Source organism: Paramisgurnus dabryanus, chromosome 22 (genome assembly GCF_030506205.2).
Source record: "Paramisgurnus dabryanus chromosome 22, PD_genome_1.1, whole genome shotgun sequence".
NCBI lineage: Eukaryota > Metazoa > Chordata > Actinopteri > Cypriniformes > Cobitidae > Paramisgurnus > Paramisgurnus dabryanus.
The window spans coordinates 14,289,774-14,316,551 of record NC_133358.1 but is presented as its reverse complement, the minus strand read 5'-3'; the positions used below and the strand labels follow the sequence as shown (position 1 = coordinate 14,316,551).

Below are 26,778 nucleotides of genomic sequence, written 5' to 3'. Positions count from 1 at the left end.
ATTATGTGACCACGGCAAGCTGTTTGGAGGAGAAACTTTTTTCTTGAAAAATTCTCGAGCCATCATTTTAGTATCTTTACTGTACTCAAACCTTCACTGCATTTTAGGTTGAGATACATTATAATGTAACATTTAACATCGAATCCGTTTGCTAAATAGCTTGTGTTTTTTTTTTTTGTGGTTAGGAGCCCTCGGGTTGTTGGTCTGATAACTGTTCGAGTATGTCCGAGGTTTCCACTGCTATGCAGACTACTGCAGATGTGTGTGCGGTTGGCATGGTCTTTCCTCTCCTGTCCTCCATCTGGTCTCCATTTGGAGCGGGAGTATAAAACGGTTGCACAGGGCGAGAGCGAACCACAGAGCTGAGCTCTCAAAATTCACGTATACACACTGTACTGTATGTAATAGACTGTTGCAACTATGGCTACGGTGCTATGGGTCTTTCTGCTCTGTCTGCATGGATGTCTGCTCACACATGCTCTGGACTGCGCAGGTAGAGGTGCAGACTGCGCAGGCACACAGGTTACAGAGGCCAAGGTAAGCATAATGCCTTCTATTAATATGTAAAATCGTGTACATAATTGTGACATTGTGTTAAAGTCATTTTAATGATTTACTGTTTGTAACAATCATCCTAAATAATATAAAGAACATTGTATGAAAATATAACCTTGATATGTTTAATATTGATTGAGTAAGGTCATTTTCACATTATGCAAATGTTTAAAGTAATAGCATTAATTAATTGCATGTTATTGATGCCTTACTTACTATACATTAATTACATATTAATTATACATTAGTTACAGTAACTACATCTTACATAAGCATTTTACATGCAAACAAGCGTGTCCCTAAATTAGTTCAATGATTAATCTAAATCACAAAATTGACTTCATGAAACATTTTGGAGTTTGTGGTCGACACTGGACTATTGTAAAAGCTCTAAAATGCTAAACCACAAGTTTCCATTCCAACTGTGTAGTGCGTCACAATGGTAAAGTTAAACGGGAATCAAGAGATTTGGGCAATTACTGGCCATGAAGCATTATTGGTATTTTAAGACATTAAAGACACTGACCAGATGTGTTGCAGACACAGATGTCATTGCACTCTTGGCTTTTCCTTGTATGCAACCCTGTGACTCAAATCATCTCTCCACCCAAAATAACCTGAAAGAAACCAACATCGCCAACTTTCCGTGGCATTTCGGTGTGCCAGAGCGCCATTTGACTATTCACTTTCTCTGCTTCCTAAATCGAGAGTTAACATACAGACTCGAATAAACACACCTGTGCATGAACTACAGTAACACACACATACTGTATTCTCTGGGAATGGGCACTTCAAATTTGGTTCGGTCGGGTCATACAGACTTGGCAGACAACGCTTGCTTTTCCTTGGCTTGTTGAGACAATCAAGCACAGCTAAGCACAGATGTGGCTGGTAATAAAGAGACAAACATCATGAACGCTGCTGTTCTTTGATGTCTAATTGGTTTTAAATGAATCCAGTAAAGTTTAAGACAATGAGGCAGAAAGCGGGGATGAAATGGAGAGGGAGATATTTCTGGATTGTTATATTTTTTTATTGACATTTAAAGGCATTTTGAATTTTTTTTGTGATACATTTAAATAATATCTAAATAATAAATAAATTATAGCTCTTAAACACACTACAAAAAATTACTTTCTTAGTATTTTTGTCTTGTTTTCAGTAAAAAAAAATGTATTTTCTTGATTAGCAAAATGAGCTAAGAAAATAGGTCTAGTTTTTAGACAAAAAGTATACAATTTAATTGAATTTGTGCTTAAAACAAACAAAAAAATCTGACAATGGGATGAGAAAATTTTTCTTGAATTAAGTGTTTAAAAATAAGTAAACTTATTTTAAGATTTTTTTCTCAACCCCTTAGCAGATATTTTTGCTTGTTTTAAGCACAAATTCACTTAAATTGTATATTTTTGTCTAATAACTTGACTTATTTTCTTAGGTTATTTTGCTCATCAAGATAATGCATCTTGATTTAAGAATTTTTAGATATATGTACTGATAACAAGACAAAAATACTAAGAAAGTTATTTTTTGCATTGCAATATGTTATCATAGTGCCTAATTCTTATTATATCATGAAAATCTGACTTTTTTCATGTTTAAGTGCTATAATTGGGTCCTCAGTGCTTTTTTCAACATAGGAAATGTGAAAAAGATCAACCCAGTAACTTAAGTTTTGGTAAACTATTCTCTGTGAGCATGTGGAAAAAATAGGTAATGGAAATTTGGCTCCCCTTGTGATGTCAGAAGGGGATAATACCGCCCCTTAATCTGCACTATCCAACCACAGCACTGCCATTTGGTGCAGAGATCAGCTCATTTGCATTTTTAAGGACACACCCAAAAACGGCACATTTTTGCAAACACCTACAAAGTGGCATTTTTAACATGCTATAATAAATGATATGGTACTTTGAGCTAAAACTTTACATACGTATTCTGGAGACACCAGATTTTTATAAAAAAAAAGTCTAGTGAAATTTCCCCCTTTAAGAGTTTTAATTAAAATTATCTTGGCAATATAGGAAACACAGATGGTCTCTAATGTGAACGTCTCTATAGAGTCTTCCAAAACTAATAAAAGCAGAATCTATTCAGCTCTAATTTGGGTCAGGTTAGGTTTAATGAACTGCTAAAATACTAATTCACATCCAACAATGATCCTCTTGTTTCTTTCGTAGGTTAAAGATAACCCCTTCTCATTTTTGGTGAGTATGCGCCTCAGTGGTTTGTGGGATCTAAGATGTTATTAAATGACTATTTGGAATGCTCTATTTTTCCACCACGGCATTCTGCGGATAAATATTTGTGTATAAGCATTACACTGTATTACCATTGTTCCGTAAAATCAATGTCCTACATAGCTGTGGTAGTTTAGCATCTACTATATCACTCAACAGTCTGTTTCTTACATTATAAATTCATCGTGAACAAATATTTGGGCTAAAACAAGATTGAGAACTCCTATTATTATGAATTGGGGAAAATGCTATGCTCAATATGGCCATTTTGGCAACAGAAGTCCCGCCTTCCAGTTAAAAGAACCAATCATCATTCTCTGGGGGAGGAGCTTTATACAGAATCGTCTGAGGTGCTCACCAATCTGTGCGCATCAGCGGTAGCTAAAACGACTTCAAAAGGCACTTTTAGCACAATTTGAGCTTAAAAAATAGTTGATGTCAGGTTTAATAGTTATATTTATTATATTTAATAGTAATAAAAAGGTTGTTTAATTGTGATTTAGAGATATCTACTTTCCCCATTCAAGAAGATACAGTGGCAAGTAAAAGTATGTGAACCCTAGGAATGAATTGGTGGTTTTCTACAGTGATTTGCCATAAAATGTGATCTGATCCTCATGTAGGTCACAACAATAATAATAATAATAATAATAATAATAATAATAATACAATTACAAACAATAGTTTCTTGTGTCTTTTTTGAAAACACCCATTAAACATTTACATTGCTGGAGGAAAATGTAAGTGAGCCCACAGACTAATAACTTTAATGAAAGCTAATTTGTGTCAGAAGCTGGAAAACTGGAGCCAAATGTATAAAATGAGTTTAAAAGTGTGGTTTAGTGATACTTTGATTGATATAAAGACACTCAAACATTTTAAGATCACGGTCTTTAAGAAGCATCAACTCTTATGAATCATGCTTCGCAAGAAGGAGCTCTCTAAAGTTATTTGATCAAGAGTTGTTGCACTCCATAAGGCTGAAAAGGGATACAAAACAATCTCAAAATGTTTAGACATCCATCAGTCTACAGTTAGACACATTGTTCAAGTTTAATACTGTAACTAGCCTTTGTAGAAGTGGGCACACAGCCAAGATGTCTACTAGGGTACAATGCAGAATGCTCAATGAAGTAAAGAAGAATCCACGAGTATCAGCTAAAGGCTTAAATACATCATTCACCGCAAAAAATGACATTCTTACTTAGTATTTTTGTATTGTTTTCAGTAGAAATATCTAAAAATTCTTAAATCAAGATGTTTTTCTTGATGAGCAAAATGACATCAGAAAATAAGTCTAGTCTTTAGACAAAAAATATACAATTTAGGTGAATTTGTGCTTAAAACAAGCAAACGTATCTGCCAATGGGGTGAGAAAATTTTGCTTGAATTAAGTGTTTAAAGCTCTACTGTGTACTTTATTGAGTTAATTCTTAGCAAAAACCCATGTTTTCTTTCAAAAGTATGTGCTCATTCATGTGTAATTACCTCCACCCCACTAATCAAACTATTCTCGTAAGTGTAGAATCTGCTATTTAAAATGCATACCGTCGAAGCGCTCTCTGGCTGAATCCATGTTGTGCCTCCATCTTTGAAATACATTCGCCGACGAGTGACATTCCTGAAATTCGAGCTCCGCCTTTCGCGCTTTCTCTCTACACTCACGCTGGCCGATAGCTGAAGCCTCCGGAGGTTGCCTGTGTAGGCGGTATACGTCATCAAGACAGTCTTATTTCAGAATATTAACAATTATAAAGCTGACAATTATTCTTAGTTAATTGTAAATTGATGTAATATGCTTATGACTTGTGAATGTAATTCTCAGTTAATTTAAATAAACCAGGCTTGATGACGTATGCAGCCTACGACCTGCGTAGCTGAATCCTTCGGCTGCGACAGCTGCAAACCGTGATGAACCTGCGATCTAATGCTTTGATTTGAAAGCCTGTTGAAGACATATTCTTGAGGACATTAAAACAAGTCGCCAAGGAAGCGAAACGGGGATTTTAAACGACAACGCGACAGGAAAAACATCAAGACCAAAGTCAATATTGGAGTTAGTTTTCCAAGATGGGGCTCAAGGGACACTGAAGTTGCACTTTCTATATTCTCCACAGGTAATTCAGCATATTCGTTTAAATCTATAAAGTCTATGTTGTAAACTTGAAGTTTTATAGTTCCTTGGCTAACTTTAGCACGATTATGCATAACACTTGTTAGTGTAAACACGCATGTGATTTAATGTGTTCGAACAGCCACACGCCGTCTCTCCGCCCATTTATGTAATCTGAGGTACTGAGAAAAATGTTTTTCGTCTTTTCTGACCTCTAGCACAAACACACGGTGACAGCCCTATTTTTAGCCTTTCATTGATAAAACGCAGCTGATCTGCGCGTCTTTCATTTCATTTTACAAGCGTGTGAAAGTTGCGCGATCTTTTTTCACCAATATGAGAGAAAGCTCTTACATATACACGGACATGTAACGTTTACTTAAAACATAAGCATTGGACTCTGACATAATATTCGCGTCCATTTAAACCCGTCATTACTCTCGCTTATGATTAAATGACAGGAGAGGCACTCGTCCACAGACCATCTCCTCAGTATTCTGGAGAGAAGCGGTCGAAAAAGGACAATAATAGACGGATTAAAACACATATTTAATACCAAGTTTAACAGCCCCTGTGATATTTTTCCTCGCGTCGATGAAAAAGTAGTGTCTAAGCTACGTTTATGGTTGCTTTTTGTATGTGATTTTAAGCGGACATATCATGACAATCAGACTTTTTCCATGTTAAACATAAATCTGTGTGCTTTGATGGATCATAGGCAAAGGACATTGCAAATTGTTCATTTTTTTTCATTGCTTTTGCTTTGTAGCTACTGGAAGCCATGTTAACCTTGGCATGACACGGCCGGGCCACCGTACGAGTTAAAACGCATTCCGAATGGGGGGGACAGAAAGTAATATTCAGTTGTTTGTCATATAGACTTTCCTCGCTAGATGGGAGTAGATCTTACACAGTGGAGCTTTAAGAAAAAATAAATCTTATTTTAAGATTTTTTTTCTCACCCCATTGGCATATTTTTTTTTTTTTACTGAAATTGTATATTATAAACTAGACTTATATTCTCATGTTGTTTTGTTCATCAAGAAAAAGCATCTTTTAAATTTAGATCAATTTTTAGATTTCTACTAAAAACAAAACAAAAATACTGAGTAAGAAAGTCATTTTTTGCAGTGTTGGAACTGGCACACATCTCTGTTCATGAGTCTACCATACATAAGTCTTTGAATAAGCATGGTGTCTATGGCAGAACACCAGGAAGGAAGCTGCTGCTCTCTCGAAAAACATTGCTGTGAGTCTGAAGTTTCCAAAAAAGGCACCTTGGCAAAAGTGCTACTGGGAAAATCTTATGGACTGATGAAACAAAAATTGAAGTGTACAGGAAGAATACAATGGCACAAAAATGGCACAGCTTAACAACATCAAAACATCATTCCAACAGAGTATGGTGGAGGGAATATCATAATTTGGGCATGCTTTCCTGCCTCAGGGTCTAGACAACTTGCATCTTCGAGGAGAAAATGAATTCCAAAGTTTACCAAAATAACCTACAGGATAATGTCAGAGCTGTCCGCCAGTTGAAGCTCAGTAGACATTGGTTGATGCAGCAGGACAATGACCTTAAGCACTGAAGTAAATCCACCACAGACTGGCTTAAGAAAAACAAAATGTGCCATTTGGAGTGGCCAGACCTTATGCTGCATTTCAGGCAACCTGTAACCCGTAACTCACGACTTCAAAACCACGAATCACGACTCTGAACTGGGAGTACATCGATCTAGTACGAGTTCACGGGTGGGAAGTCACGGGTTTGACTGCCGTTCCAGTGCACTTTCACCGGTAGGAGGTAAAAACACGAGTTACAGGCTGCCTGGAACGCATAAGGTCGTGAGTCGTGGTTTTGGAGTCGTAACTCACGGGTTTAAAAACCTGCCTGGAACGCAGCATTAAACTCATAGAGATGACCTCAAGAGAGCAGCTCACACCAGACATCCTACAAATGTGTCTGGGTTGAAACGGTTTTGTAAAGGGGAATGGGCAAAAATTCCTTCTGAATGATGTGCAGGTCTGTTTCAGAACTACTGAAAGCGCTCGCTTGAAGTAATTGCTGCCAAAGGATGTTCAACACGCTGTGGAATCCAAGGCTTCACTTACATTTTCCTCAAGCACTTTGAATGTTTAATGGGTGTTTTTAAAAAATACACAAGAAACTAGAATTATTGGTGTGTTGTCAGCTTATGCACATTGTGTTTGTCTATTGTTTTGACCTAGGAGAGGATCAGATCACATTTTATGGCAAATCTCAGTAGAAAACCAGTTCATTCCTAGGGGTTTACATACTTTTTCTTGCCACTGTTGGACTTTATTCTTGCATGACTAAAAATAACTGCTCAGAGGCCGTCAAGTGGTCCGACTTTCCTAAAGGGACTTTAGGGATCAACATTTATGTAATGTATTTATTTGTTAAGCATTTATTTGATAATAGCAGGATAGTTTACAGTCCGCTGGTTAAAATAACTTTAAACACAGGGTTTTTATTATGAAACAAATGTGACCACAAAACCAGTCTTAAGCATGGCTATATTTGTAGCAATTGCCATAAATACATTACATGGGTCAAAACGATTTTTCATCATTAGGATATTATGTAAAAATCATGTTGCATTAAGAAATTTGCTAAATTCTCTACCAGAGGCGTCATGCCCATTCAAACTGAGGGGGCAGTTGCCCCCTTGGTTTTTTGAGCCTCAAAATCAAAGAAGCGACCATTAATCTGTTATTTGTCTTTTAATCTGTTTACTATGCACAATATTATTAATTCTGTGCTGCATCCTTGTCACTTTTTGATAGTGTTTTGATCGTGTTACATTACTTCTGGCGGCAGGCGCTGCGCATTCAGCGCAGTCGCTGACGTCATCAACGTCTTAGCGCGCTCACGAGCTCTTTGCTATTGCTGGCTGCTGCATTTGGCTATCTGAGGAATTAAAACGTGTAAGAAACGCTCATAACATTTCCAAACCCCAGTACGGTAATGTGCAGTTAACCTCCTCTGTGTAGAAATTGTATGGTCTCAATGTGACCGTCTCTACGTTATATTAGTAGAGATTTCTAGATTCATCTTCTTGGTACAACGCCAGAGTTCACGGCGACGCGGAATCACATATGTTCACATATGAGGTAAAGTTATGCAAAATCCGTTCCTCTAATAATTTTTATCTAAACATTTTTAGAATCATTATTAAACATTAAACTCAATCACGTGGCTATAGCTTATGTAATTTTCGTTGTTTATAAACTTTATGGATTTAAAATTAGATTAATTGTATAGGATTATGCAGTTGTTGTGCAAAATGAATTGACACAATTTAACAAGTCATTAAACAAAACATAAATAAAAAAAACATGCCGTTCCAGATGTAAATATGATGCCAATATGTCATTATTCCGATTGAATAGTATTTAGTCTATAGAAAGTTAGTCAACACTTTTATTTTGGAGGTTTTTTTCATGAACGCAGGAAGGCTCAAAATAGTGCTATTGAAAAGACTGAAAGCTCTATAATATTTCGTTTGATGACCGTGTATGCATAGTCATGGGAGAAACGAAGCTTTTCGAAGCTTCGAATCAATTGGTATTGCTTCGAAAAATGATTCAGTTTTTCAAAGCAGTTCGAAACACCACACACGCTGGCGACCCCTGCTGGTCAAAATAGTGTAAAGGCAGATATGTCCAAACATTTTACACTTTTTTTTTTACAAAATAATAGCAAGATTTTTATTAAAATATGTTTTATATATATATTTATATATAAAAAATATTTAACTTAATTAAGACATAGTTAAAAGTGTATTATGTGTTTTTAGTTTTATTTGGGGCAAACAAATCATCAAAACTAACTTCCCCATGACTTGGGCCAGTTTAAAACATGCTCCGAACCACTGATTTGAAACAAAAGATTCGTAAATGTTTCGAAGCCTCATGAAGCAGTGTTTCGAAAATCACCATCACTATGTATGCACACATTTCTGTAAGCTGTGCACACTGTGCCCCCTTAAAAAAAATTGGTGCATGACGCCCCTGTTCTCTACCATAAATATACTTTTTTTTATTGTGAATGCAGTGCTAAGGATTTCATTTGGACAACTTTAAAGCAATCTTCTCAATATTTAGATTTTTTGCACCCTCAGATTCCAGATTTTCAAATAGTTGTATCTCTGCCAAATATTTATGATTGTTTTTGTGGTCCAGGGTCTATAAGCCAACATGAATCATTAAGCAAATATGCTGAAACATGCTTTGTCTATTTTCTCGGTCTCATATTGTTAGCTGAGGACTCGAAGACAAGCACAGCATGGAGTTCAGCGGCCTGGATCTTACTCGGTCAAAGGATCTCCCAACACACTCATCCAAATGACGCAAGTGAGAACACATTCATGTTCCGGACAACCACACTGTCACAGCGGATACAAATAAGAAATGATGATATTAACGAAAATCCACATAATTTCTGTTCTGTCATCAGGCTGACAAGCCAAAAAAACATTGGCACAACAGTAAAAGGAAGACCAACAAGTCTCGCATTGGCTCTTACTCCCTGCTCGAATATAACCCTGCAATTAACCCCATACAGGTAACTAATAATATAGCTTTGAAAGTCTATATTTGTATGCATGAATAATAACAGTGGCAAAATTGTAAAATGTTACAATCTTTGCATATTAACTCTTTCCATGCCATTGACAAGTTATCTCGTCAATTTAGAGAAAACATTTGCATATGAAGAGTTTTGTTGCAAAACGAGATAACTCCGTTTTTAACATTTTTGTCTAAACATGTTTATTAGTATGTTATCATGTTATTATTTTGTTTTATGTTGCTACTTAGCTGTATTTTTTTAAGTTATGAAGGTTTAATCAAAACAAACCAACTGCAGTTGAATTGATATTAATTGGAATGCACAAACAAAAAACGAGATTTTGCAACGAAACTCTTCATATAAACATTGTGTTCCTGATGAGGTTTAATGTTAATATGTTATACTGCGATTATCCACTAGATAGGCGCAATTTAAATTACCCAACTTATAAAAAACTGAAGCAAAATTCTAACAGAATTCCTTCACAAAAACGCAATTATTTCAGCTTTTTGCAAAAAAAAAATTTTTGAAGAAAAATACCCATATTTAAGAGTTTATAAGCAGAGAAAAAATATAAATGGGATTAAACAGTTTTGTTTATTTGTTTATTGTTTGTTTGAAAGCATGGGGTCTGTTCTTCTAATGTTTATATATTTTTAGAAGAACATTTTCCTGGAAGGCATTTTGTGAAACTTGTGAAAAATCACAAAACATGCTGCCGAGCAACTTAAAAAAAATGGCGGACGGGGAATGAGTTTAGCAAAAAAGTTTCCATAGTCGCCTAATACCATGTTTTGGTACAATAATGGTTGTAAATAATGTGAAGGTATTGTGCTACAGTGCTGTTAAACCATCTTACTGAAATCTGGTATTTCTAATAGTATTGAGAATATCCAAATGTGGTAGCTTTTATAAGAGTATAAGTACTGTGTTTACAACAATCATTGCCACCGTAAAAGATTTGTAAGGATTGTCCCATTGTGGATCTCTCTGACAGGCCACAAGTGTTCACAAACCCTTCAAAGATGTTGATGATCCAAAATTGGCTGCTTTAAAGGTGAGCCTCAAACAAACACATACAAAAATTCACAGTTTAAAGAAGAGATGCACAATGTCTGTATCTGTGTTTCAGTCCATTAAGAGGAGGACCAGAAGAAGTGCACCCAAGAGAAACAAGACCAGGAACACAACATGCTCATAAAATAAAGTGCAGAGAATATAAAGATATATCACACTTACTTCCAGTCTGACATCTGAGTACCTGAAGACATAAGATCACAGACTTTAATTTGATCTAAACACTGTACAATAACAATGAATCAAAATGATTTAATGATCTGGCACTATAATGATAGGAAACATACGTATATGTGTTAAATATGGAGCTTTGAAACTATTACAGTTTTTCCTTTTATCTTTTTTTACCTAATCAATATTGTAATAAGTTATATAAGTCTATATACACTGCTTCACCAGATACATATATACTGTATAAATGCATTTTTATAAAGTACCATTAAATACATTTTCTCACATTTGGGTGATTTAAACATTATCTATGTATTATTTTACATTTTAAGAGAGATGTTAATATTTTGAGAAGGTAAGGGTTAAGCTGCCATGTGGACCCAACCCAATCTCAAGGCAAGTCGTGGTTTCCACCTTTTTCTCGAATGCGGAAGTAAGTGATGTGACGTATTTCCTTTCCGGTGCGAGACTTCCGGTTCAATAGCCAGCCGGTAACAAACAGTGTAGTGGGAGCACGCAAAAAACATGATTTAAACAGTTAATATTTACTAAAGGATGAAACTAAGAAGTGGCTTGATATATGAAGATATATTTAATCGTTTTGTGTTGTTGATCGGAAGTGACGGGTCTTCAATGCGCAAATATAAAAGCACAGAGACATACCAGTATCTTCACAATGGGAAAGTCAGTTGAATGTTTGTACATGGAATTTACCAAGACTTCGTGTTTTTCCTCAGGAGATGGTTTAAAATGTCACAACTGTCCCTCTGGTTTGAGGTTTTTTTAAATGGAAATTTTTAATAAACTTGTTTATGGGGACACGTCGAGCTTCACGCGGTCCGACACAGTCAGCAGCATCTTTCTCATTCAACACATTGTTATTTGAACAAACCATAATTAACATTTTAAACTACTACATGTATTGAGTATTGTTTTCGTTTTATGAAAATATTATTACATCGCTTCTTACGCACTAGGTGGAGACATGAGCTTATGAAATGATTTGCTTACTTTTTAAAGTATTTGCTTTTTCATTAAAAACAAAACAAAAGTACGCGCAAACACATTACGAACTATTATAAACATTAACTAAGCAGAATTATGTCATATATGTTCTGTACTGTGCCACATGCACATTCAGTTCTTGTGCGTGTATTATAGTTAAAACAAATGTTTTGTAGAGATTTAATGCATTTGTATCAGCTATTATGGCAACCCCTAACTGCACAAATTATGTCGGTCTTCCTGGATTTCATAATAAAACAGCCAGTCAAATAGACTACCATTAGCTTTAGTTGCTCACTGGAAGTCATAAACAAGAAAGTTCAAAGATGGTGGCGCCCACATTTACGTAAAAAAAAAACAGGTGGATAGTCATGAAATATTTTCTTTATTTGTGTTTACTGACACTTTTTTCATGTCACTGAGCACAAATGTCTTTTTCATGTCACTCAGCATGAATTTCTATAAAAAGTAAAAAACCTTTCTTTTTTGTGTCATTTTATGTATTTTTTCAATATATTTTTAATTTTTTTACCATTGTCGCTTGGGGTTTGAACGGCTTTGTTACATTTCAGCCATCCTAAACAAACCCCAGGCAAAAATAGTTAAAGGACAAGTTCGGTATTTTAGACTTAAAGCCCTGTTTTCAGATTGTTTATGGTCAAATAGAATGGTTTTGACTGAAATTTCGACATTTTCGGCTGCCCTGAGAATTTTCGCGTGTTTGTGTTTCAGCTCAGACCTCTACAATGGGTTTAATGGTGCACTGGAACAATCCTTCCTAAAATGCATTAAACTTTCGTTTACAAAGACGTGAAACTCACCGAGTGGTCAGGGGTGTTCACTGATATGCTCACACAAAAATCGCTGCAAAAGATGCTTTCCAACAGCTGTTTTAGCATTCGTTGTTAACTTGTGGACCTATTTTTCCAAACGCCTCACACCCGTATATTCTTCCGCTTAGAGCTTGAATAATAGACACTCCAGCCCAGGTGGTGGCGCTAATCTGCCTTTGCCAATTGCAAGAATAGAAACAAAGTTCCCGGCGCGGAGTAATACCGTACCTCACAGGACGTCTAATACAGTCAATGGAGTTGGTAAAAACTACGATAAAACCTGTTGGAATGCGTCTTTTGGAGCGATTTTTGTGTGAGCATACCAGTGAACACCCCTGACCACTCGGTGAGTTTCACGTCTTTGTAAACGAAAGTTTAATGCATTTTAGGAAGGATTGTTCCAGTGCACCATTAAACCCATTGTAGAGGTCTGAGCTGAAACACAAACACGCGAAAATTCTCAGGGCAACCGAAAATGTCGAAATTTCAGTCAAAACCATTCTATTTGACCATAAACAATCTGAAAACAGGGCTTTAAGTCTAAAATACCGAACTTGTCCTTTAAAAAATCTGAAAATAATCATGTAGAAAGAAACCAATACATAAAATAACATCCTAACCCAAACCCCTATCTAACCCCAGCCCTTAGCAACAATGATTTAAAAATAAAGAGGAAAAAAACAATATATAAAATGACACAGAAATGCGTGCTAGGGACAGGAAAAACTATATATAAACATTTGTGCTGAGTGACACGAAAAAGACATTTGGGCTCAATGACATGAAAAAACACGGAAAATCGTGTCCATGAATAAATCGAAATACCATGAAATGCCTTGAGGTAGTGTTTATGGTCCAGACTGGCTAGAAGCATGATTGCAGACTCTTTTAGACGGCCAAACAAATTTGGCAGAGATTTTGGTGATGCCCATTTAGAAGCGAAACGTTTAAGAGTGCCCAGCTCTAGATGCCTCATTGTTGTCTGTCTGTGTGTGTGTGCATGTGTTTAAGTAACCAAACTACCAGCCCACCTGTTCAGAGACTAGTTGTGTTCCAGCAGTTCAGCAGGAGGAACTGAGAAAATGCGCTGGCCAAATGCATGAATAATCCATTCGATGTGAGCAATGGAAACACAAACAAGCATACTGGTGTTTAATAAAACACATTAAACACGTTCAGAATGTTAAACAAGACTTGATGAGGTGGGACGGACGTTTTCGGTGGTAAATGTGACATGAAGAACCGCAGTGTTTCAACACAGTCAGTTTTTTTTTCAAGTCACGGCCGTCTGCTTCAGTCTGAGAGATGAAGAAACACTTGTGTGTGAACGTGAGCGAGAGAGAAAACAGACGGTAAATGTATGACAGTTTTATTACTGTTAAATGTTCTCTACAATGTTTTGTATTACCGTTGACAAGCACTTACGCACTCCAGAATCAAAATATAGCAAAAACATACAAATCAATCTATGTACATGAACATATATAACAGTGCATAGTTTTGTAAGCAATATTTCATCTGTTAGGCAGTAAAGAAACATTTTAGGTTAATAATTGATTTATACTAGAAATGACAGATGTTCCTGTTGGGTTTTAATTTGAAGGTTTTTTACACATTAAAGCTTTGTAATCATTATAATGCTTTTAAAAAAGTATTTAACTCTTTCCCCACCATTGACGAGTTACATTTGCATTAAAAACGTGTTTCTGAAGATTTTTGTGTTAATCTGCAATACCGAGATTATCCCAATTTATGGAAAAAATGAAGCCAAAACGTTACTAATTTTAAACTCTATGCATGTTTTGATTATCCTTAATCTGATCTCTAACAACATTTCTTTTAAAAAAATGCAATTATTTCAGCTTTTTGCAAAAAAAATGTATTTTAAAGAAAAATGCCCATATTAAAAAGTTTATAAGCAGAAAAAAAATATAGATAGGATGAATTTTTTTTGCCAGTTTTGTTTGTTTGTTTATTGTTTGTTTATTTGAAAGCAGAGGGTCTGTTCTTTCATTTGATATATTTGTATGTTTATATATTTTTAGAAGAACATTTTCCTGAAAGGCATTTTGTGAAACTTTTGTGAAAATCACATAAAATGCCGACGGGCAACTTTTCAAAAATGGCGGGCGGGGAATGAGTTAAAATTATTTTCATGTTTAATAATTAGCTTAAAAAAGATGAATTTAGCTAAAAGGTGAGTAGTTTGCATCCCTAAATAATTGTGCTCTCCCATAATGCATCTATTTTATACTGATCAGATTGAAATTCCTCGGCATTGATTCATTGGTCCTGTCATTTATTTTTGAGCACATCTAACAGTTGGTTTTAGACATGTTTACAGGAAATAGAGGGGTTGTGATATTTAAGTTTAGAGTTTAGCTCGTTTCAGTTGGTCTCTGAGCTCCAGTAGAGCAATAGATGATAAATGAACTTCATCGGGACCATCTGCAATGCGTAAAGTTCGTGCATATGCATACCTGTACAAAGACATAAACATAAAAACATATCATTAAAATCAGCAAACCATTTAAGCATAAAAAAACATTTCGCATTTGAGTAAAATTTCTGTTTCATTTCTTACACAAAATATGTTGGTACTGGGAAGGAAAGGAGTTTGGTTTTCAAGAGCAAGTAAATATTTTTTACCGTGGGTTATTGTAGGTACAAGCCCCATTAAATAGATAAACCCTATATGTAGCTGTAAAAGAAAATGGTCAATAATTGACGAAGTCAATTTTCATCACATATTAACAAAAAAGCCTTTTCTGCAGAGTTGCCATTGAGGATCACTTACAGTAGGCCGTATTTACATTGTGACTCATTTCCAGTTTTTTTTCCTTCGTGTGGCACAGATCGGATATGACCCATGAATGTGTAAGCAGGAAAAAAGCCCGATTGGTTTCAGGCTTCGTTCATATGTGAAAATAAATTGGATACATGCATTCGCATTTGCAATGTAACCAGACAGATCTGATTTTTCATGTCAAGACGTGTCGTGCGTCACTGAAAATGTGATGCACCCGTGATCACATGACTCTTCTTAGCAGCGCAATGGAGGACGACGGCTTCACTTAATGGAATAATGTTGAAGTTTTATGTGTTGTTACAGAAATATAAAGCTCTATAATTTCTACTATATCTACTATTTCCATTGCATATCGCAACATTTTACTTCCTCTGTACTTTAAGCTGGTCTGGGTCAGTATGTCTACTATTGCCAAGTGTTTAATGTAAATCCTGATACCGGATACGATTCACTTTTAAAAGTTGATGTAAGCAGGTCGTCAAAAAAATTGGACACAAGCAACAAATCGGAATCAGGTATTAAGATTTGCAGTATAAATCCAGCCTTACAGACACAACGCAGGGTACTGTTTAATACCATATTTGTATACCACGGTACATAAATTGTTAAAAAATAAGCATTTTTTTTAAATAGCAAGAATATTTTAGATTAGCTTACTACAAATGCTCTGAAACTTGTTTTTAGTGGATGTGTGACATTGGGTAACCCTCGTATGGACATATTCCCCTACTGTAAGCTTAATGTGTCTGCATACATTTCGTCCTACACAGTATATTTATTGTTAAACTTGTTTTTGTGAAATGTTTTCTTTGAAAAGTATGCTTGCCCAAATAAATTCCAATTTAAAAGCGAAACTCCAGCCAAATTTCAAAATGACCCCATGATTTACTCGCCCTCAAGCAATCCGAGATACATATGTCCATCATCTTTCAGACGAACACATTTGGAGTTATTTTAATAAATGTCCTTGGTTTTCCAAGCTTATAATGGTAGAAAACAGAGATCAGGGAACAACTTCTGACTTTGGGGACCAATAACATGCATCCATCCTTTATAAAAGAAATCCACACGGCTGCAAGGGGTTAAAAAGTATTTTGCAGGTAATCAATGGAAAAATATCCATATTTTAAACTTTATAAACTATAATAACTAGCTTCCGGTAATGACGACATCTTGGACTCACACAATTCACAAGGGTCACTGCGTAAGATATCCATTGCAACAAATGCTAACTACATTAAAACGCTCTCATGAATCCAAGAAGGCATTGTTTCCAGAACCTAGTTATTACAGTTTATAAAGTTTGAAATATGAATATTTTTCATAAAAAAATTTTTTTTTGCATCGATTACCCGCAGAAGACATTTTTTAAACCCTTAGAGCTGTGTGGAGTACCTCTGTGAAGGATGAATGCACTTTTTGGGCTTTAAAGTCAGAAGTTGTTTCCTGATCCCTGTTTCTACCATTATAAAGCTTGGGAAAGGAAGGACATTTACTAAAATAACTCCAAATGTGTTTGTCTGAAAGATGATGGACATATGTATCTCACATTGCTTGAGGGTGAGTAAATCATGGGGTAAAGTTTTTGGGCCACTGCATGTAAGATGACCGGAGTATGAAGCTGCTTCTTACATTTCTGCGAGGGGAAAGTCATCAGACACCCCCGCAGCGCCGTACACCTGAATAGCACAGTCCACCACTTTACACGCCATCCTGCCAGCTACCACCTTAATCATGGCAATCTGAAAAAAAAATGTATTTAAACAAGACATGCAGTGATTGTGGGTGGCAAACATGTCTATATGTGCGTGTGTGCGTTTGTTTTAGTGACGTCCATCTTTAATGAAAAAGCATCACACTGAAAATGCACAGACACAGGCATCCCCACAGGCTATGCAGTAAAGCTAATAAGATCCTGTCTCGTTGACAGTAATCCTCGGATGTTTCATACAAATATGTAATCATGCGGATCTGGTGTGCATCCAACAAGACATTTAATTTTAAATACACAAACACCGGATGATGAATATATGAGATTTGCAATCATATTTTCTCATTTGCTGGAGGACTGGACCTTATTATAAACCAATCTCCTGTGTGTGTGTGTGTGTGTGTGTGTGTATGCATGTGTGTGAGATTCAAAACCAGACCGCAGACATGATGAACGTGTGCACGTGTATATATACTGTATATAAAACCTCCCCAGCAGGAGATGTGCTTAAAGTGTGTGGCTTTTCCCTTAACCAGTGATATGAATCAAGCTCCAGGTGTTGATTCAGCAGCGAGGAAGCATTTAATGTTAAAAGAATCGCAGCAAGCGTCTGATTCATTCATTTTTGCGGCAGCCTGATGCTGTGTTACCGTGACTACAGACAGCGGGATATTGAGCCCTGTTATTCCTGACCCTAGGGAACTGCATTATGGGTAAATGTCCCCTACCAAGGCTGCAATGGAACACAGGAAAGACGTGTGTGTGCATACCCATCTAAAGATTTGGGAGACATTTGTCAAACAGAAGGGGACTACAACAGACCTGATTTCACCCTGGGATGTCATCTTGTGTAAAAAATAATAGATCAAATGCTTGCAACAGTGTGCAATGCATTCGAACCAAGTATGCACATTTTGATTTTGTAGGGGATGCTATAATGTTGTTATCAAGCTCAGCCATACAAGTGTCACATTTTGGACGGCACTAATGATCTTTGGCTGGCCATATGAATCTGTCACTCCCACAGACACATCTGTTGCCAAAGAGTGACAGAGTAATCGGAGCTGAAGTCTGTGTGCGTGAGAGAGAGAGAGAGAGAGAGAGAGAGAGAGAGAGAGAGAGAGAGAGAGAGAGAGAGAGAGAGAGAGAGAGAGAGAGAGAGAGAGAGAGAGAGAGAGAGAGAGAGAGAGAGAGAGAGAGAGAGAGAGGGAGATGCCCAAGGTCAGACTGTCAGAGTTGATTTCTGCACATCTTTTCCACCATCACTGAAGTGTCGGTTCATGCATTAGGTAGGAGTGACATTTTAACACTGAGAGAGACAGACCAGAAAAAGAGAGAAAAAATCAAACTATATTATAACAAATAAATTATGTCATAATAAAATCATACGAGAACATAATGACATCCCAGCTAATATCATTTTTGGTGAATTCCTGTTTTATACATAAAATCATCCTACATAATGTAAAGAACATTCTGTGAAAATATAACCTTGATATCTTTAATATTGACTCAGGGTTCCCACACCTTAGTTAACTTCAAATTCAAGGACCTTTCAAGGATTTTCCAGGTCCAATACCTTCAAATACAAGGACTAAGGGCGCACTCACACTATCCAAACCAAACCGCGCTCAGGCGCGTTTGACCCCCAAAGCCTGGTTTGTTTGACTAGTGTGATCGCTCTGTTCTGCGCCCGGGCGCGGATTGATTAATTGCGCCGCGGCCGGGTTGCAGAGGTTTGGCCGGAGCGCGGTTCACTTGGGCTCAGGCGCGGAAGGCTGTGGTGTGAGCGCAATCGTGCCTGAGCACGATTCAAAAGGTGTAGACGTCAGTTGCGTGACCACTCACGTTCATCTGCCCCCGTAAAAACCTTTTGATGCGCGCAGCGGGGTTACGTGAATGTCCGAGCTGCACACGTGACAGATCAACTAAGCAATACGATGGCATGAGAGAGGGCTGTCTGTAATAGCGCACCAAACGACTCCGAATAAAAAACACAGACTTATCATTACGGTGGGTTCCAGTGTTAAGAGAGAGCTTTACTTCCTGCTTTTTTCAAAACAATCGCATCTAAATGATGAAAGCGCGCCTGCACTCAGATCGATAAAAGAACAGTGTGAGTGCGTGTGAGTGCGCCCTTAGTCCTTGTATTTGAAGGTATTGGACCTGGAAAATCCTTGAAAGGTCCTTGAATTTGAAGTTAACTAAGGTGTGGGAACCCTGAGTCAATATTAAAGATATCAAGGTTATATTTTCACAGAATGTTCTTTACATTATGTAGGATGATTTTATATAGAAAACAGGAAATCACCAAAAATGATATTAGCTGGGATGTCATTATGTTCTCGTATGATTTTATTATCTGGGGGAGTAGGGAGGGTTGACAATCACGCTGGGGCATGGTTTGGTTTGGATAATGTGAGTGCGCCCTCAATGTGGGGACACATTTCAAGTGAGAGCAAGATTACATTGTGTTACCTTTTAAGATACATTGTTACTTTGGGTACACTGCAGAGATACTTTGGGGACGCCTCCAGGGGTAAGTGCGTCTGAATGTATATGTCAAATTCATCCAATGGTGAGGCTTAACGACAAAGACAGGGTGACGCGGGAGCCAGGAAGTATATCGCTATCTGAAATATTGCCAAAGACGGCGTTACAGGGCCGCAGAAAGTATGGCAAGGGAAACGTAGCCCCTTGTTCCCTTCTCACTGAATAGCAGTTACATACGTAACCCGAGACGTTTTCATTTGTCAAACACAACTATGCTAAAAAGCATTTTGGTATGAATCAACATTCGCATATAGAAGATATAAGCATTTAAAGCGAACAGTTTAGCACGTGTGCTTAAAAAGTCTAGAATTTTGATTATATTATCCTACACTACACAGGGAATAATATGGATATTTTTTTCCAGAAAATTTCCTGCATAAAATAGATTCAAGCACTTAAATGACCTGTATCTATGTTTTTTTTAAACTTCCCAGGGCCTTGAAGTTTTTCCCCAGATTCACAAACTTTCAAGGATTTCAAGGTCCCGTGGGAACCCTTGCTTAAGTCAAATAACCCTAAACTTCTGAACAGTATCATAAGCTTAAACAAAACTATTTCATTGAGATCTGATCAGTGTAGTGGTAAAACAACGCTATAATGTTGTGTATAAATGTGTGTAACATTACCTGTTTTCTTGCAGCCTTGTTGCCCTGTGTGTCCACTGTGTGAGCAGCATGTAGTGTAAGCAGACGCGCCTGCGCAATGGCGATTCGACACTCAGCTACCCAATGAGCTACAACCTCCTAAAGTTAAAACAAATTTGATATTTACAGTAAGTACAGTATAATACACCACTCATCCTCTGGATGTCAGTAATGAGCTCTCAGCCCAAAGGTAAATCCAGCCATTGATATGTCAGAAAACACTGGGCATTTTCTAAATGGAAGTGAGCATCCCTGTGCCATACTCCCTTCGAAGGGCGGAGCCTTTGAAGTGAGCTTTTTGAAGGGTGCAGGGGATTTGTGCTGACTGAATAAAAAATATGATGGAATTTAATGGGTACCATCATCTGTGTGCATACCATCATTTATCAAAATGTCTTATTCATCATTTATCACAATACTCCCAAAATATTTTTTTCCTACAATAGAAGTCCATAGTCACTATCTGCTGTGTGTTTATCATCATTTCTCAAAATATCTTCTTTTGTGTTCATCAGAAAAAAGAAATGCATATAGGTTTAGAACAACATGAGGATGAGTAAATGATTCATTTTAAGGTAAACTATCCCATTAAGGGGCCCCGTCTGACATCACAGGGGGAGCCAAATTTCAATAAACGATTTTTTCACATGCTTGCAGAGAATGGTTTACCAAGTTACTGGGTTGATCTTTTTCACATTTTCTATGTTGATAGAAGCACTGGGGACCCAATTATAGCACTTAAACATGAAAAAAAGTCAGATTTCCTTGATATGTCCTCTTGAAAGATTTCTAAGTAAAATATCATAGACTAACAATGGTCAGTACCAAAACCACAAACTTACATGTCGATACAGTGCCTTTCCAAAAGTGTGCCTATTGGCGGCCCGTTGGCATATTAACTCCAGTGCCCACTCTGCCATTCCCACTGCCCTCATACAGTGATGAAGTCTTCCTGGCCCCAGTCGTCCCTGAGCTATCTCAAAACCCCTCCCCTCACCTGAAAACATTTAAAACATGTCAGGCAACCCCAACCAGCAGTAAAGTGGCGACCGCAAAAGTAATGACTCATAGTAAATCCTACATTATATAACAAGCAATAACCTGTTTGTGGCAAATTAACTAGGTCAATTAATAATAAGCCTTGGGTGTTTAAAATGCCAACCAGCCGGTAAAAGGCGACAAAACATTTCATTTTCAAGTTCATTATGTTAATTTTAATCAATGTCTATTATGGTTTAATAAATACATTTTTCATGTGAGCAAATGCCTGGGGTGATGTAGTTACTGTATTGTAGTTTATGTGGGTTCATGCATGGTGCCCGAATACACCACAAACACACATCTTACGTGTATACATGCACATAGATCGTCCGTTGATTCTGTATCTCTTACCAAGAATAATGTTGGAGGCAGGAACGCGCACATTGTCAAAATGAACCTCAAAATGGCCCCCATGGATCGCATCTACAAAGATAAATCGCATCGAAATCAGATATTCACATTAAATCAAATGCCATATAAACACACACAATCTTAAATCTGAAATGCAGGAGGAATAAAACATTCATGGGTGTTTTCATAAGGGCATCTTGGAGTAAACATGAAGTGGAAATCTGATAAGCTTCAGCAGATAGTGTTTGCAAGAACTCACCGTCCTGTCCGAAAACCGTGAGCGGTCTTATCTTCTTCACTCCTGGTGTATTCATAGGGACTATGATCATGCTGTGCAGCCCGTGCCTGAAAAAAAACAACATATATACCGTTACTAACAGTGCTAACATATATCAGCATTCATTCTTACTCATTTATATTAGGGCTGGGTCTCGATTCAGATGTTCCGGATCGATTCGATTTCGATTCATAAGCTATCGGATCAATTAGATTTCGATTCATAAGCTATCGGATCGATTCGGTTTCAATTCATAAGCTATCGGATCAATTCGATTTCGATTCATAAGCTATCGGATCGATTCGGTTTCGATTCATAAGCAATCGGATTGATTCGGTTTCGATTCGATTCCGATTCTCGGACCAATTTTTATACTCGATTCTCAATTCAACTCAATGAATAAAGATTTAATACAAATACTTAATTTATAAAAAAAAACTGTGAAAAATAAGTTGGTAAGTTGGGTAATTAATAAAAAGAAATTAAGAGCCACCAAACCTGTATATTACACTTTTTTATTTTAGGTACACTTGGGTACATTAAAACAGAACCCTTCTCTAATTTTCAAATGCATACAATTATGTTAAATACAATAAAATTTTGATGCAAGATGAAAAACGTATGCTGAAAAAGTCAAACAGGATCAGGTTATTTCATAAAAAAATCTATTCGCGGCCTTTGAGAATCGATTTAAAAAAAAAATTTTTTTTGCCCAGCCCTAATTAATATTTATTTACTGATTTCAACACAAGTTGAAAAAGGACAAGTTTGGCAAAAAAAACTGCAAGTTTTTGGACGGTACAGTACCCAGAGTAAACCCACACTGACACAAGGACAACATGCAAACTTAATATCATTAATAAAAATATTGAATTTGATAATATCAATACATAAAAATGATGCCTGGGCCTTTTCTCAAAGCTGTGGGTTTGCAATCGTCACACACTGCATTTTTATCTGTTCATTTGTATTATATATGCAAATTTATTTTCACAGCTTTCTTTGCTCATATTACAAAGAGTGCCAATATTTTTGTCCACAACTGTATCTGTTGTGACAGGTAAGGCACGAGGGTGAAGCTTCAGATAACAAACACAGACTGAAATGAAGTACAGGTGGATGAGTTAAAGGTGGGAAAACTCCACCCTTTCTTTTATGCATGTCTGTGTCTCTCTTTTCTGCTGCCAAGGTCGCTGATCACTGCAGGGCAGAAATGACTGTCAGAAAGACAAATTCTAATCAGGGAGGCCTTCAGAGAGGAAAAAGGGGCGATACTGTATAGATACCAAAACATTCAAAAACAGAGATAGAAGGAGAGAGACTGAAGGAAAGAGAGACTTTGTTTCTCTTCGTATATATTTGAAACAGGGTTCCTACAGGTTTCTTCAAGTTAAATTCAAGTCTTTTTAAGACCTTTTTAAGACCATTTATATAAAAAAATTAATACCCATTTCACGTCCCTACCAGCAAAGAAAAACTAAAATCCTTGAACTTGTGTTCATTTATTTTTCCGATGTGAAATGGGTAAAAAGATGATAAGCCAAGCAGGTGTGAAAAAAAAATTTCAGTAGGCCACAAGAAAGTTTGCCAAACAATGTTAAGTTGTTAAGTAATTTCTGAGATTTTCTTTGATTTTTCCCGCTTCTCCTTTGCCTGTTGCTGTGCTGTGTTGCAGTCTATGGTTGTGGTGATCTTCATTTACTGAAGGCATCACGTGTTCGCAATATTTTGTACTGTGACCCGGGACTGTGTTGGGTTCTCAATTATTGGATCCGCCACTCTTTATTTATACTACGTTATTAAACAAACAGAGATGCAAACACATGTATGTTCAAAAAGAGAAAGGTAATCTAAGCCCTCGCACCCAGGCAAATATCCAGATACTTAGGCTACATTGCCACCGACCCCTGCCATCCCTACCAAACTAGGTATATAGAGTAAAATGAAATTCGAAAATCAAAAGATGCCGACATTAATTTGGAATATTCAACTTCATTTTTTATGTTAAACCAAAACTCTTATTGAACTATCTAGCACTTCTTCTTGCTTTACTCCTTCTTCCTGGCCACCTCCTGCAACGTAACCAGGGCCTTCCATCTGGCTGCATTCATTTATATTAATTTCACATAATATTTCATAAATCCAACCATAAATGAACAAAGCTGACAATGTTTGTCAAAGCATCACAAAACACTTTACTGTTTTTGCACTGACATATCAAGCAATACTTGTGTAGATGACCCCTTTTATCAAACTCTTTTGAATACAATAATATGTATAGTATATTAATGATAGAAAGTGCAGGTCTAGAGATTATAAATGTAATTGGTGTGTTATGGTTTATGTAGTTTTCTTTCCTTTTTAGATAGAGCAGAAGCAGTAAAAGTGCCTCTTTTAATTCCTCTCTTGCAGATTAAAAGAGCTTAATCCACTTATTATTTTAGATTCAAAAGTCTACTTGCTGTCCCAGTGTTTGGTGACTTTATATTAGAGTAGGGTGACCATACGTACCATTCTTCCCGGACGCATCCCGTCCAGGATTTTGTGTTCGTCTTCCGTAAGTCGTATTTGTCGACCGCATATGTCATAGAGAATTATTATTATTATTACAGAAAAGCAACCGTTACATTTTAAGGTAAGAATGAAACTACGATTGTATATCTTATGTTTTTAACTGAATGGCGTATGCGGTCAACAAATACGACTTCCGGAAGACGCACCGAAATCCTGGATGGGATGCGTCCGGGAAGAATGGCACGTATGGTCACCCTATATTAGAGCTTTGCGTTTTTTATATCTAGAGTCAGCTTGAGCTTTGCTCGTGCAATGGGCTTGACATTCACATTTCTTTTTTGCTACTATCTCTGTGATCTTTGAGCAAACTTTTTAGATATAAAAAGATGGTTCATTAATAATAATATTATTAAACAAAGGGACGGAGAAAGAAACTGCAGCGCGTGGTCGTGACTTTCAAACCAAGCCAGTAGTTATCGCAATAGAAACGGAGGCACGCAGCTTGAAACTGCACGTGAACTTTAGCGCTGACTGACTCTGATCACAGCCGTTTTCCGATCGCCTCGGGTTTTACACATACTGTTAATCGGACCCGGTCCTCCGTGAAAACCTCTATGCATACAACTCTGCTCAAGTTCAGAAACATGTGACGCTGAACTCGCTTCATGTCGCACCCAATTCATCGAGAAACAGCAGACTCATCGGGAGAGACATGATGTGCTCGCAACCAAAATGCCATTAATAATGAAAAGCCGCAGGCACCGAAAAGCGATGTGTTTGCATCCCTGATTTAATCAAAATGTGGTTGACAAAGAAACTTTTAAGGAAAAATACAATATGGAGAAGTTACATACAGCACAATTTTTAAGACCAAGACATCAAAATTTAAGACTTTTTTAAGTCTTTTTAAGGTATTATTTCCAAATTCATAAATTCAATGCTTTTAAGGCTTTTTAAGACCCCGCGGGAACCCTGTTGAAAGCTGAACAATGAAAGTATGTGGCCACAAATACAAATACCCGTTGTTATATTTCTCATTTGAAGCATATCTAAGATGCGTGTCAGAAATGTAAGATGTACTAACTTGTGACAAATTTTGCCAAAACACATCAAACCAAGCCAAAATGTTGCTATGGTTATCATTATATCAGGTACCACACCTGTATTTGGTTCTCACACTGTGGACAAAGTGTGCATTCATACATACAAAAGGTTATGAACTCCATGAATGTACATATTTTTTATTACCTAACATCTTTTTAAAGGGACATTAAAAGGAAAAACTCATTAAAACAATCCAAATGACTCCAGTGGGTTAATAAAATGTCTTCTGCAGTGAAGTGAAATGGTATGTTTGTGAGAGAAAGCTTATTTAGTGATCAATACTTCATTGAAACATATAGATCAGCACAGTGAGATAACATACGCGGCACATCGATAACATTGAATCTCATTGGTTCTTATCTTGTGATGAAAAACACACATGACAACTAGTCAAAAGACACGCAAGTACCAGTGCCATGCTGGCTCCGTGATAAGATTTTATTATGATACTAACAATTTATTATCAAATTTATAATATATTAGTTTGTTAGTGTTTGCTGGATAAGTATGAGTTAACCTACTCGCATATGATCTGGGTGAGAAATATTTTCATATTTTGCTCATATTTTGTAGCACTAAATATCTTTTGGGTAGTAAAGTCGTTAAAAGCTTTTACATGGTAATGAAATATTATTCCTGTCTATATAAGGCAGTAAAAAGTGTGTGAATCACGGCTTAGCTAAACTCAGCTGGACAATGTTGTTTAAAGACATCTCACTGAAGAATGTGGGCAAAGCAGACAGCTGCGGTGCCAAAATGTATGTGTACGCATTTCTGATCTGCTAATTCCAGCATTAAAAGATTTAAATCGGCCTGATTTATGGGGTTTGACATTTGGGTTTGATGTTCTGACATAACCGTAGCTGATGTTTGCCTACTTGTTTCTTTGTTGGCTGGCATATGTATAAGAGAAACAATCTCTGCTTTCATATTTATTTTATTTTAAAAACATTAGCAAAAGCCAATGTTACATACAGGGTTCCCACACCTTAGTTAACTTCAAATTCAAGGACCTTTCAAGGATTTTCCAGGTCCAATACCCTCAAATTCAAGGACTAAATGTGGGGACACATTTCAAGTGAGAGCAAGGTTACATTGTGTTACCTTTTAAGATACATTTTTACAGTTCCCTTTTGAGGGAACTCGCACTGCGTCACAGCTGTGACACTTTAGGGGGGGCCTCCAT

The 26,778-nt window shown here is 36.9% G+C and overlaps 2 protein-coding genes across 2 annotated transcripts in view; one reads left to right on the top strand and one right to left on the bottom strand.

Annotated features, from left to right (window-relative positions):
- Positions 1-258: 258 nt before the first annotated feature.
- Positions 259-11,037, top strand: LOC135785432 (uncharacterized). The gene is made up of 6 exons (XM_065294856.2): positions 259-537; positions 2,736-2,762; positions 9,193-9,285; positions 9,389-9,496; positions 10,500-10,559; positions 10,635-11,037. Exons 1-6 carry the CDS (start codon positions 421-423, stop codon positions 10,701-10,703), a joined length of 474 nt encoding a protein of 157 aa, XP_065150928.1. The 5' UTR covers positions 259-420; the 3' UTR covers positions 10,704-11,037.
- Positions 11,038-13,941: 2,904 nt separating this feature from the next.
- The window catches only part of acad11 (acyl-CoA dehydrogenase family, member 11), a 53,576-nt gene continuing 40,739 nt past the window's right edge, over positions 13,942-26,778 (bottom strand). The window contains exons 15-20 of the mRNA XM_065294852.2: positions 21,957-22,042; positions 21,698-21,769; positions 21,148-21,302; positions 20,288-20,404; positions 17,030-17,139; positions 13,942-15,068 (exon numbers count right to left, since the gene is read on the bottom strand). Of these exons, the coding sequence (XP_065150924.1) occupies positions 14,960-15,068; positions 17,030-17,139; positions 20,288-20,404; positions 21,148-21,302; positions 21,698-21,769; positions 21,957-22,042 (649 nt within the window). The 3' untranslated portion in view covers positions 13,942-14,959. The remainder of the gene's footprint in view (positions 15,069-17,029; positions 17,140-20,287; positions 20,405-21,147; positions 21,303-21,697; positions 21,770-21,956; positions 22,043-26,778) is intronic.

What these genes read in the sequence shown, in the direction of transcription:
- LOC135785432 (XM_065294856.2), top strand. Translation starts at nt 421, where the DNA reads ATGGCTACGGTGCTATGGGTCTTTCTGCTCTGTCTGCATGGATGTCTG. An exon ending in CACAGGTTACAGAGGCCAAG is followed by an intron (nt 538 to 2,735) that starts GTAAGCATAATG and finishes TTTCTTTCGTAG; the next exon opens with GTTAAAGATAACCCCTTCTC. An exon ending in CTGCAATTAACCCCATACAG is followed by an intron (nt 9,497 to 10,499) that starts GTAACTAATAAT and finishes TCTCTCTGACAG; the next exon opens with GCCACAAGTGTTCACAAACC.